The sequence below is a fragment of the Maylandia zebra genome, linkage group LG22 (assembly GCF_041146795.1).
Source record: "Maylandia zebra isolate NMK-2024a linkage group LG22, Mzebra_GT3a, whole genome shotgun sequence".
NCBI classification, from domain to species: Eukaryota; Metazoa; Chordata; class Actinopteri; order Cichliformes; family Cichlidae; genus Maylandia; species Maylandia zebra.
The window spans coordinates 23917056-23928188 of record NC_135187.1 but is presented as its reverse complement, the minus strand read 5'-3'; the positions used below and the strand labels follow the sequence as shown (position 1 = coordinate 23928188).

At 41.8% G+C, this 11133-nt stretch overlaps 1 protein-coding gene across 3 annotated transcripts in view; it reads right to left on the bottom strand.

Moving 5' to 3' along the window:
• Positions 1 to 1069: 1069 nt before the first annotated feature.
• Positions 1070 to 11133, bottom strand: part of col16a1 (collagen, type XVI, alpha 1) — a 78770-nt gene continuing 68706 nt past the window's right edge. For 2 of the 3 annotated variants that reach the window (XM_012918236.5, XM_004547810.6), the window contains exons 51-70: positions 11085 to 11133; positions 10964 to 11008; positions 10808 to 10861; positions 10684 to 10719; positions 10534 to 10596; positions 10386 to 10457; positions 10205 to 10258; positions 10004 to 10048; positions 8028 to 8072; positions 7748 to 7801; positions 7576 to 7629; positions 7425 to 7475; positions 6917 to 7006; positions 6769 to 6804; positions 6596 to 6640; positions 4564 to 4758; positions 4248 to 4311; positions 3882 to 4058; positions 3717 to 3794; positions 1071 to 2749 (exon numbers count right to left, since the gene is read on the bottom strand). The exon at positions 11085 to 11133 is cut by the window's right edge and continues 5 nt beyond it. In XM_012918236.5, the coding sequence (XP_012773690.1) occupies positions 2556 to 2749; positions 3717 to 3794; positions 3882 to 4058; positions 4248 to 4311; positions 4564 to 4758; positions 6596 to 6640; positions 6769 to 6804; positions 6917 to 7006; positions 7425 to 7475; positions 7576 to 7629; positions 7748 to 7801; positions 8028 to 8072; positions 10004 to 10048; positions 10205 to 10258; positions 10386 to 10457; positions 10534 to 10596; positions 10684 to 10719; positions 10808 to 10861; positions 10964 to 11008; positions 11085 to 11133 (1501 nt within the window). In that variant the 3' untranslated portion in view covers positions 1071 to 2555. Of the gene's footprint in view, positions 2750 to 3716; positions 3795 to 3881; positions 4059 to 4247; positions 4312 to 4563; positions 4759 to 6595; positions 6641 to 6768; positions 6805 to 6916; positions 7007 to 7424; positions 7476 to 7575; positions 7630 to 7747; positions 7802 to 8027; positions 8073 to 10003; positions 10049 to 10204; positions 10259 to 10385; positions 10458 to 10533; positions 10597 to 10683; positions 10720 to 10807; positions 10862 to 10963; positions 11009 to 11084 lie in introns of all 3 variants that reach the window. The other variant, XM_012918235.5, reaches the window with a different exon arrangement.

Below are 11133 nucleotides of genomic sequence, written 5' to 3'. Positions count from 1 at the left end.
TTTTTTTGTCCATCCAGCTGGATGGTGACGCTGTAGGCTGACAAGTGCTTCAACTCCTGCAGCTATAGCCAGTTAGTGATTGCTATTGTATTCTTAATCCACTAATTCGATAACTGAAGTGAACCATTTGGTGCTCTTTTAGTGAATTTTCTGACTAATTTGACTTGCTGATAGTATGAACCATCCAACAATTCTAAGCTTCACTTCTGCTGAATGACGTTCTAGTATTTTACTAGTTATAATAACAGATGTGTGTCTGTGCGTTGCTATTAGTGTTAGCTGTTAGCATAGCAACCCACCCTTTTCTTTCTTTTTTTTTCCTTTTTAGTTCTGGTTGCTTCTGAGCCCAAAACCAACATGGTGGCAAGTGCGTCCAAAAACGGCGGGCAATGCCACAGTTGCTACAGTACCGTGCAAAAGTCTTGAATGATCCCTCGGTTTGCTTCCATTTTGATCTAAAACAGCCAGACTTTCTGGTAGTTTTTAAGTGGTCTTGACCAATATTTCTCCAGGTTTTCTGAAAGTTTTCCTTTGGACGTTGGCTGTTTCCTCCCTCATCTTCAGTCTATTTCACTTGTTAAGCTACTTAACACTGACCTATAAATATTCGAGCATAAAAAAGACAGCTAACTCAAGCCACTGTATGAACAATATATATTTTTTAGCACCTTATTACTAGCAACCTGTAGCAAAACACATACCCATTTTTGTAGCTGAAAAAGGTAAAAAACAAAAAAACAAAAAAAAAAATAGCACCATTTGAGATGCATAAAATAGCTCAGTTCCCAAATAGCTATTAGCCAAAAAAATTGTCATATCTCGGCATAGTGTGTTGTGTGTAGTAATAATAATAATAATAATAATCTAGGGAAACTGGACAAGCTGGTCAAAAGAGCAGGGTCAGGAGAGGAGCAGATGACAAGAGAGGTACAACAAGTATCTACATTTCTATCAGTAAAATATGGCACTGTCATGGTTTGAGACTGTATTTCAACCAGTGGTGTTGAAATACACCACTGGAACAAACAGAACAAAAAGACACCAAACAACTGCACGGAGTCACTCAATACACCTCAACACAAGGGTTGACAATGATGACCACATGATACCACGCTTTTTTTTTGAAAAGCAATTTAATTCAGTTTAACATTCCCCTTGGGTTATTTTGTGGAAAACTAAAGTCTGACCACAGCTTCACAGAATTCCAGATATAAAAAAAACAAAACCAAAAAAATGATAAAATAACAGATAAAGCCCCAAAATACAGTAACATGTAGCACTGCAAAAGCACTTTGTGAGGCTTTTTCAGAATATGTTGTTATCCTTATGTGATTGTGAGGGTTTGGTGGTTGTGCTTGGATTACAGTACCTGTGGTAAATGGGCCCAATTGCTGCTCATGTTTTCTGCTTCTTCTCAAATCTGGGCAGAGTGAAGCACACAGATGGCTTTTGCCGCTACTTTGAAGTACAAAATGGAAGGAAATGTTTTAAAGTGGTTGCATTTCCAAACATAATGGCATTAAAAGAGGACACAAAATGAACTTTACCAACATAATTACAAAATCCAATGTGTCTTCTGTGTAAAAGTATTTTTTTATAAATAAGCTGTTTTTTCTGCACACATCATTCCATTTTGAAAGCTTATCGACCTTAAAAAAAATCCCTTTTTTTGGCACTTTTTATTGCTGGATAACCATTGACAATAAAAAAAGACAAGGGGCTAGCCATACTTTTTATCAAAACATTTGAAAGTGTATAAAAAGCCACCATATATATATATAAAAAATAAATATATACAAAACAGTCAATCCATCAGATACTCCTTGAATGTAAGTTTTTGACATCTGTTTCTATAGAACTGGAAAACATTTCCAGGGGATTTTCTCTTAAAAGTCAAATTCAAATATGTTTCTTCACACCTCAAGCACAGGGACAGGATATTAGAAATGCATGGGATGCACTCAGAATGGGATTGTGTCAGAAAGGAACAGAGATATGAGAGATGGCAGCAGTGCTAACATAATTGTGTGTATTCTCTTCCTACAGATTTATACAAACAAAAGGTAGAAAAAAGAGTAGAAAAAAAAAGAAAAACAACAGCCGAGACCAGAATCTTAAAGAAAAGAAGAAGAAGAAACTGCAGTTTGTGATTCTTGTCACCTCTCCTGGGTTGTTTTAAAATATACAAAAGGAATAAAACACAGCGAGGAAAATGTAAAAAAATGAGCCAAGACCAAAAATAAGAGCAGGAAATAAAAGCAACGAATTGGCTTTCGTGGGGGAACAACAATGATGCAATAAAAATGTGCTGCCGGTGTATCTTTGCAGGTCTCAGTTCCAGCGAGGCCCTTAGAAAGAAATCGCAGATGTTTGCTCAGAACTATAGAAGAAATCGGTGAGGGTAAATCTAGCTATTCAACAACAAAGGAAGTGCCTATATTCCATCTTGTGGTCAGACTTAATAACTTTGGGTCACGGTGTTTGGCTTTCTTTCTTCTCCTTGTAGTCTTTTTGCTTCAGCCCCCCTGCCCCTTTCCTCCATCCCCTGTAGCCCTTTACCAGGGGCCCTTGACAGATGGGCCCTTGGGGCTGTATTCTACTGGATGGCTCATACAGTCTGCGGGATTACAGCGGCCATCTTTTCCTTTGGAACCCTGTTGTCCAGGAGGGCCTGGGATCCCAGGGACACCCTGCTGGCCAACGGGACCAGGGGGTCCCATCTTACCATAGCCTGGGGGGCCTGGAACACCTTCAGCATGAAAGGAAAAACAGAGAATATATTCATCATGTCAACACCTCACAGGCTGTTATACAAGCTGAGCAAAGAACATAACTGCCCAGGAGCACAAAACACCCCAGATTTTACCCCGTCTCCTTAAAAAATGTAGATTGGTTTACTAAAGATATTTTTAAAGATACTTAAACTGGTTTATAGAAAAACAACAAATTGACAGTACTGTAAAAAGAAGTGCCAGCGAGATAGCATTAGAGTGGCATCAGCTTTGTCAGTAATAGCAAAAACATGAGTTCCTAAATGCAACGCTATCCCCCTTTAAAGATTTATTGGACGTATAATATTAGAATATAAAATCCGTAAGTACAACACTTCCAAAATAAAAAAGCGTGGATACAAGACGAATGAATTTAATCATCAGTAATGTCATCAAATATCATCTGCACGCCATATCAGAAAAATATACAAAACAAGCACACAACACGAAGCATCATCTCGAACAGATGACGTTATTTCCGTGCCCGTTGTCGGGGGAACTTGAATTAAACATGAACGGATATTAAACTCCCACTTTGATCACTTCATGAGTAGCACGGCATCTTTTTCAGCCCATGCTCAACGTCCTGCTCCATGTAATGTGAGCACAGATGCTAATTTGCTAATTTACACCATGCTAAGTGAACTCCATCATGATTAGGGATTCTCAGATGCGAATTTGGCTTGAAAGAATCAGACTGGTGATTTTAATTAAGGCCATTTAAGAACGATGAAAAATTACTTCATCGTGCTGGCAATTTACTAATCAACAGCAAGTTCTAAGGAATTAGCAGCCTTTATGCTATTTCATCCAGTAGAATAAACATAAAGCGTGCGCAGATGGAAATGCTGTCACACAACGTGAGCAAAGGAAGAAAGAAATCTAATGAGGCAAATAGCTGCCACTGAACTATACGATGAATGATGAATGAGTGGGGTATATTACCCGGTGCTCCAGGAGGGCCTACATCTCCCATCTCTCCAACACCCTTGTCTCCTTTTTCTCCAGACGGTCCTCGTGGTCCTAGGGCAAGAAAGTAACACATGACCATATGGCAACAAAGCTGCTTACTGTCTGCTTATGATAACGTGACATTACTGTCACCCTCACCTGGGAGTCCTTGTCCTCCTGGCCGGCCTTGTCGGCCAATCTGTCCTGGAAGACCGGGGGCACCTGGGGTTCCGGGACTACCAGGAGTTCCATCTTTCCCTGGAGGCCCAGGCCGACCCGGGGACGCCACCATCTCTACTGGCATCTGCATGCGAGACATGTAATAGGCCATTCTCTCTGGGGAGAAGAAGAAAACATTGTGAATAAAAGAAGTCCACAGAGGAAGGAGCAGCTGTTTCCCAAAGGACAAATAGAACCATTCTTGAAACACAGATATGCATCTCGTGAGATAATACTACTCTAGTGTACAAAGTGGTTTTTTGCCCACTAAATATTCACACAAAGTGCATTTGCACATGTCCTTACCGTCAAAGATCTTAATGACCTGTTGGCGAATGAAGTTCTTGACTTCATCGTAATTGACAACAGCCTGTTTGAGAAGACAGACAGAGAGGGGGAAAAAACCCCAAAACAAAAACCAGACGAGCACACATTAATCAAGGTAGATAATTAAAAAATTCATTATTTACAAGAACAGATGGAGCTAGCGAGCGCCTGTGGCCAGTCTCCTCATTTTTCTCACAACCAGCCTGGTTATAGCATGATTTGGAGCTGATTAAATGTTGGAGGAAAGACAAAAAAATCAAACCAAAAACAAAAGTGCAATGAAGCTGCATCTCACGTCATTTCCTGGCGATCCTGGAAGACCAGGGGGGCCGGGGGCACCTGCTGAGCCTGGACTTCCCCTTTCCCCTCTGGGGCCGACTGGGCCAATCATGGGCTGTGCATCCTTGGAACTATATGCTCCTCCACCAGGGGGCCCTGGCCTACCTCTTTCTCCTGGAGGACCCCTCTGGCCAGGAGTCCCTGCCTCACCCTGAGACACAGAGACACCTTTATTTAATATTCACTATGTTGATGTGCATGATGGATGTTCTATAACTGTACTGTCCTTTTATTTTACCAAGAGTAATGTGATAAGGACTGTTACCAACTCAATAGCATCAAAATATGCAGAACTGTGTGATCTTATCACGATGGAGCCATTAATTTTATTTTATTTTTATTTTCACTCTTTAAACCCAACCTTCCAAAGGAGTGTTTCCTTTCCTGTTAAGTACCTGGAAGTTAGGCAAAGTTAAGCCACTCCACGAGAGTGGAGCTTATACGACGAGAGTCTTGAAAGGTTCACTGTACTTGCAATGTAACATATGGAAATATTGTTTGTTTTGCCACAGAAATGCCAAGAAATTATGTGGTACTCAAATATTACTTGTGAAGTACTTAAAATTATTTACATATTAAAATTTACTGACTTGTTACCCTTTTATTCCAGTGTACTTACCTAATATCATTACCTAACATTGTAATTTCAAAATAAAATACATTGAAAATCCATTTAGAAACACAGGAAATACACCCTTAGTTGCAGGCCTTACTGTAACGTGTTACTTGCTATCTATATACAGTATTCATTAAGAATATAACGATCCATCCGTCCATTCGCTTCCACTTATCCTTTTCAGGGTCGCGGGGGGCGCTGGAGCCTATCCCAGCTGTCATTGGGCGAGAGGCAGGGTACACCCTGGACAGGTCGCCAGTCTGTCTCAGGGCTAACACACAGAGACAGACAACATTCGCGCTCACATTCACTCCCACATTCACACCTACAGGCAATTTAGATTGATCAATTAACCTATCCCCACTAACTGCATGTCTTTGGACTGTGGGAGGAAGCCGGAGTATCCAAGGAAAACCCATGCAAACACTGAGAGAACATGCAAATGCCAAACAGAAAGACCACAGCCTGATGGTGGAATTGAACTCAGGACCTCCTTTCTGTGCGGCAACAGTGCTAACCACCGTTCCACCGTGCTGCTGAATATAACTATTTCGCCAATTTAGGAAGCCTACTGTACAAATACAGACAATATTAATAACTGAATTAAGCCCTGTAAGACGGCTTTTGACTACATCTATATCACTTTCCACACTGTGGTGCTCAGCACTCAGGTTGTGTAAATACACTCAAAAACAGGCCCACTACATTAGCGACAGTGATTTATCGAGGACAAAGCAGCCCATAATGGACGTCTAATGTTTACACATCAGCGGCAGACAGGCGGCTCTTGAAACAGAGAGGAGCGAGAAGAATAGAAGAGTCCGTTCTTGTCTTTCTCCTCTGTTCTCCTTTTCTGTGCGGCTAAAAACCCTGACAATGCCGTCCTGTCAGCGTGACAAATAGCCTCATCTAGCATCTCCCCTCATGCTTAATAGCATTATCCCAGCGGCAGAAGAATAACTTTATCACTGTACCCACCTACTGTAAAGCCTGCGTCTCAGGCTACATCCAACAGGCTCAGTACTGCAGCTACAGAAGGTTAGCGGGCAGCCATCTGCCAGTTTGGAGAAGGGTGAAGTGAAGGGAGAAGGAATGAGAGTTTCAGCAGAGGGGTCGGAGGGTTAGTGATCTGATGACTGTGTTAAGTGCGAGTGCTGACTGAGCAGAGATGTGGGAGGGGGGCAGCGAGCATGTTCAGCACTGTAGTGTGCCGGTATTAGTCTCCGTGGGCTAAAGGGAACAGGAAAAGGGTGGATCTCACTGCGTTCAGATGGTCCGCAGAGGAGACGGATGGCTGAGCTTCACCTTGAGGAGGCACACACACACAAACACACACATTTCTAGAATACTGCACTGAAGAGTCGTCTCTTACCTTTTGCCCTGACTGCCCATTGTCCCCTGGCACACCTGCCACTCCCTGTCAAAAGAAAACAAAACAGAAAAACAAGTATCAATCAAGGAAAGAAATATGCGCAACATAATCTGTCAGTCTGCCTCCATTATACTTTAAAAAGAGGGCCAACACCACACCCAGACATTACTCACATCTTTTCCAGGAGAACCATCGCTTCCTGGCTCACCCTGAAGACAGGGTCAAAGCAAGGGAAAAAAAAACCAATTTAAGTGGGAAATGTTGGCAGTCTGAATTATGTTTAATTAAATGTAGATAGGGTCATTTTAGAAAAGTACCAACCATAGGCCCCGGGTGCCCCGGTGGCCCTGGAGATCCTGGCATCCCTGGGAGACCCCTCTCTCCATCCTGGCCCTTATCTCCTTTTATACCCTAGTTAACCAGGGAGAAAAAAATGGAGAAGATTCTCTTCTATTATTTGCATGTTTGGCAGCAGGACAGAATTTCAATAGTGCCTCATTTCCACTTCCCTCACGCAGGCATACGCCAACAATACAGACCCACCAACACATAACGTTCTCACTTTCTACTGACGCATTAATTAACAGTTGTGGAAAATAAGATACTACTCTACTTTATGTTTTTTTACTTCTCTTTTCTGCAGTTATTTTCCACGATCACAGTCAGTGTAAATATTACTCGCTTTGCTCACTTGTTTATATTTGTCTGACTATACTGTTGACCCATTCTCCTGTATGGAATTGTTAAAGATGCATTTATTCACACTCAATCATTCAGCTCTTGTTTAACTAAATAGTTATCATGATATTTGAGAGATTCTCTCTCTCACCACTCCTGATGGGCCTGGAGGTCCTGGAGGTCCAGATGGACCTGTAGAGCCCTGATGAGGAAAGCAAATAGATTTGTGACGTCTAGCTTGTTAACACACTGAAATATTGCAATATGATGAATGTATATGTTTGACATAGAAGTGAACTTACAAGGTGGCCCGGAGGTCCAGGTCTCCCCTGAGGTCCTGGCGTACCTGGATCACCCTGGAAAGGCCACAAACTGACTGTGATGTATGCCAACTCGCGCTTTCAGCTTCCATGCATAGATTACTGATGTGCTTTATAATCAAGTTGGAGGAAAGATGTAAAGCAAAATAGTCACCTCATGTCCCGGTCTGCCAGGTGGCCCTGGTGGACCTGTGGGTCCGGCTTCACCCTGCAGGGATAAGAAACTTATGAATATGAACTAAAGGAAGCACGATAAGAATGCAGGACTCTGATTTTGGGAGATTCAAAAGAATAAGTTAGCAAACCAACAAAAAACTCCCCAAAAAACAGACTTTCATTGTAATGATCAGCTTGATAAAAACAATTTGGTTTCATGCAGAAGAAAGATGGTGTAAATGTGGCAGACACGGTAAAGCAGCGAGTCGCTGGCTAACCTTCTGTCCGGGAAAGCCAACGTGGCCGGTTTTCCCTTTGAATCCCTGAGGAGAGACATCAAAGAGAATGAGATTGGTACAGTATAAAAATTCACAAAGTCAAAGCAGCCAAAAGAAGAGACAGGCATGTCTTTGAAAATCCTGAACACCTGCTCTTGGGTAGAACACAAACTGTGATATGGTGAGAGAGGAATAAAAAAAAAAGGAGAACTGGAGGGAGACAGACAGCTAGTCATGTCTCCAGTGGAGCGAAGCTGCGCTGCTATACAAGACAGAAAGTTAGGGAGATCTTAGGAGGAGGTACGAAGGTTAGAGGTTTTTGATTTGGTTACATTACGAGTAACATCTACATCCTTAACAAGAGTCGGTAAAGACTGCTGCTCCAACATGGCTGAGGGGAAGCAAAATATCGCGAGTCACACTGTCAGTTAATTTGCATAGGGCAAACCCAGAGCAACTTGGTCACTTTATTAGGTACATCTGTTCCAATCACATGATAGAAACTCAGTGCATTTAAAGTTCAAACCGAGCACGACTGAACGTGGCGCGGTTATTGGTGCCAGACAGGCTGGCCCTGCGTATTTCAAAAACTGCTGATCTTCTTGGATTTTCACCCACACAACCATCTCTAGCGTTTACAGAGAATGGTTGAAAGAAAAGAGAAAATAATCAGTGAGCGGCAAAAATGCTTGGTTGATGCCAGAGGTCAGAGATGAACGGTCAGAGAGCGTGATTGGAAGGCAACAGTAACGAGAAGAAAAAAAGCAAAACAAAAAAACTTGTTACAACCAAGGCTTGCAGGAGGACATCTCTGAAAGCACAACACTGAAACAGATCGGTTACACTGGCTGCCACTCCTGTCAGCTAAGAACAGGAAACCGAGTCTATAATTCACACAGGCTCACCAAATTTGGACAATAGAAGAAGACAGTCATGACATTTGTTTGTTAGGGTCGAAATTTGGCAAAAACAAAATAAAAGCATTGATCCATCCTGTCTTATAACGGTGGTTCAGTGGTGGGAGATATTTTCTTGGTAAACTCCGGAGCTCTTAGCACCCCAACTGAGCATCTTTTAAACACCACAGCCTGATAATTGTTGATCACATCTATCCTTTAAAGACCACAGTGTGCCTACTGTATCTTCTGATGGCTGCTTATATGCTGAAGAAATAATTAGATTAATTTCTGATGTTAACGCTGAGAGGAAAAAGGCATTTACATTTACAGCATCACTTAATGAGCACTTGTGCACTTAGATATTGCTGCTGACACAGCTTAGCTGACGACTTTAACTCACTAAATCACCTACTGCTAATTTGCTAATTAGCAGTAGCCTATTGAACTTTTCTCTCTCCGTTGTCCTTTAAGGGGGGACACTGCACACGCTGTCTGGTACCTGCTAAGCACACTGAGATGACTTATGACTTGATGTGAACTGAATTAAGGAAACAATATTCCAGGTAGTTTTGGGATATAGTCAGTTCGAGTACGGACAAAATAAAACATACTGTGGAAAATGCACGTGTGTGGAAAAAAGACATAAAACACAACCACTAACTTCAAGCGATGTTACCAGGATGGATATTCTATCTGTATAAAAATGAATCTCAAGGTAACATTTTATAGTAAATAGTAAATTGAAGGGTTTTTTAATGTTAAACAATATAATTGTAATCCAATTACAATCCATGAAAGAGTGTACCAGTAAGGAGGGCAATTCATGAATAACTGATGGGTCATAAATTACAATCTTTCTTATTAAAAAATGAAAGCCACATAAATTTGAACATTAATAATGAGCCAGCCTTAATTCTCTGCACAGTTACATTAAAGAATTCATTCTCTGCAACTGTTTCAGTGTTTTAAATCTGAACAACCAAGATCAAGTTGATGCAAGATTTTATTAATAACAACATGATTTTTGTACAATATGAAAAGATACTGTTCATTCTGATTAGAGGAGGGAATACTCACGGGCATTCCCCGGGGTCCTGCTGGGCCTGGAGGCCCTGTTTCTCCCTGATGAGAAAAAAATAAAAAGAGCCAGTGCCAAAGATCAGCTATTACAGCCACATCTTTACTCATCACTGCTTTTTTTTTCATTATATACTGTGTGTTTGTGTGTACGTTGCATGTGTGGGCAGACCACCCATCTGATTCATGCATGTGACCTACCCGCAGTCCTGGTTTCCCATCTTTTCCGTCAATTCCGTCAATGCCACGGGGCCCCTTTTAATATTGCAAGATAAGAGAGGACAGATAAGTACTCATAACAGCATAGAGTTCACAGGTAGGTCAGAAAGGGTCATACTTAGATTATAGAGTGCAAAAAATAAAAAAGAAATAATGCACATACCATCAACCCTGGCGACCCGGTTGAACCGGGTGGTCCACTTGATCCTTGAGGGCCTTGAGTGCCGTCGTTGCCCTAGAAGTAGAGATTTTCAGTCCAATTTGAAGTGCGAACAAAAACTGAAACAGCTAAATGTGTGTTTTGTACTCACTTTTTCCCCTTTGAGCCCAGGAAGCCCTTCCCTTCCAGTTTTGCCGGCAGGACCTGGTGGTCCCTAAATTCACACACAGTGATACAGAAAGTCTCAACAGTAACATCAAGAACAAATGGCTGCTTTAGTGGACTGAAAGCATTTACATACAGGTGGTCCTGGGAAGCCTGGTTGTCCTTGGAAGCCCTTAAAATATAAAGAGAAACACACTGGTAATCGGTAGTACTGGATCTGTCTGTTAGGTCTATGTGTCTTTGTGTTTTATAGTGCATACCTGATCCCCCTTAGCACCAGCAGGCCCTGCTGGTCCACTGTCTCCTTTAATGCCCTACAGACGCACAATGTTCACCCAGTTATTAAACTTAGAAATCATAAATGAAAAAGCCGGATCCTAAATATTGACAAGCTAAATTTACGATGAAATGCTGACCGGCAATCCAGCTTGTCCTTGATATCCAGGGTTACCAGGAGGCCCCTGCAAAAGGGAGGAAAGTTTTAGCCCAAATATATCCAACACAAGCGTCCAGGACAGTGTTGATGCAATCCCTTACTGATTCTCCTTTTAGGCCAGCAGTTCCTGGGCTTCCACGTTCGCCCTTG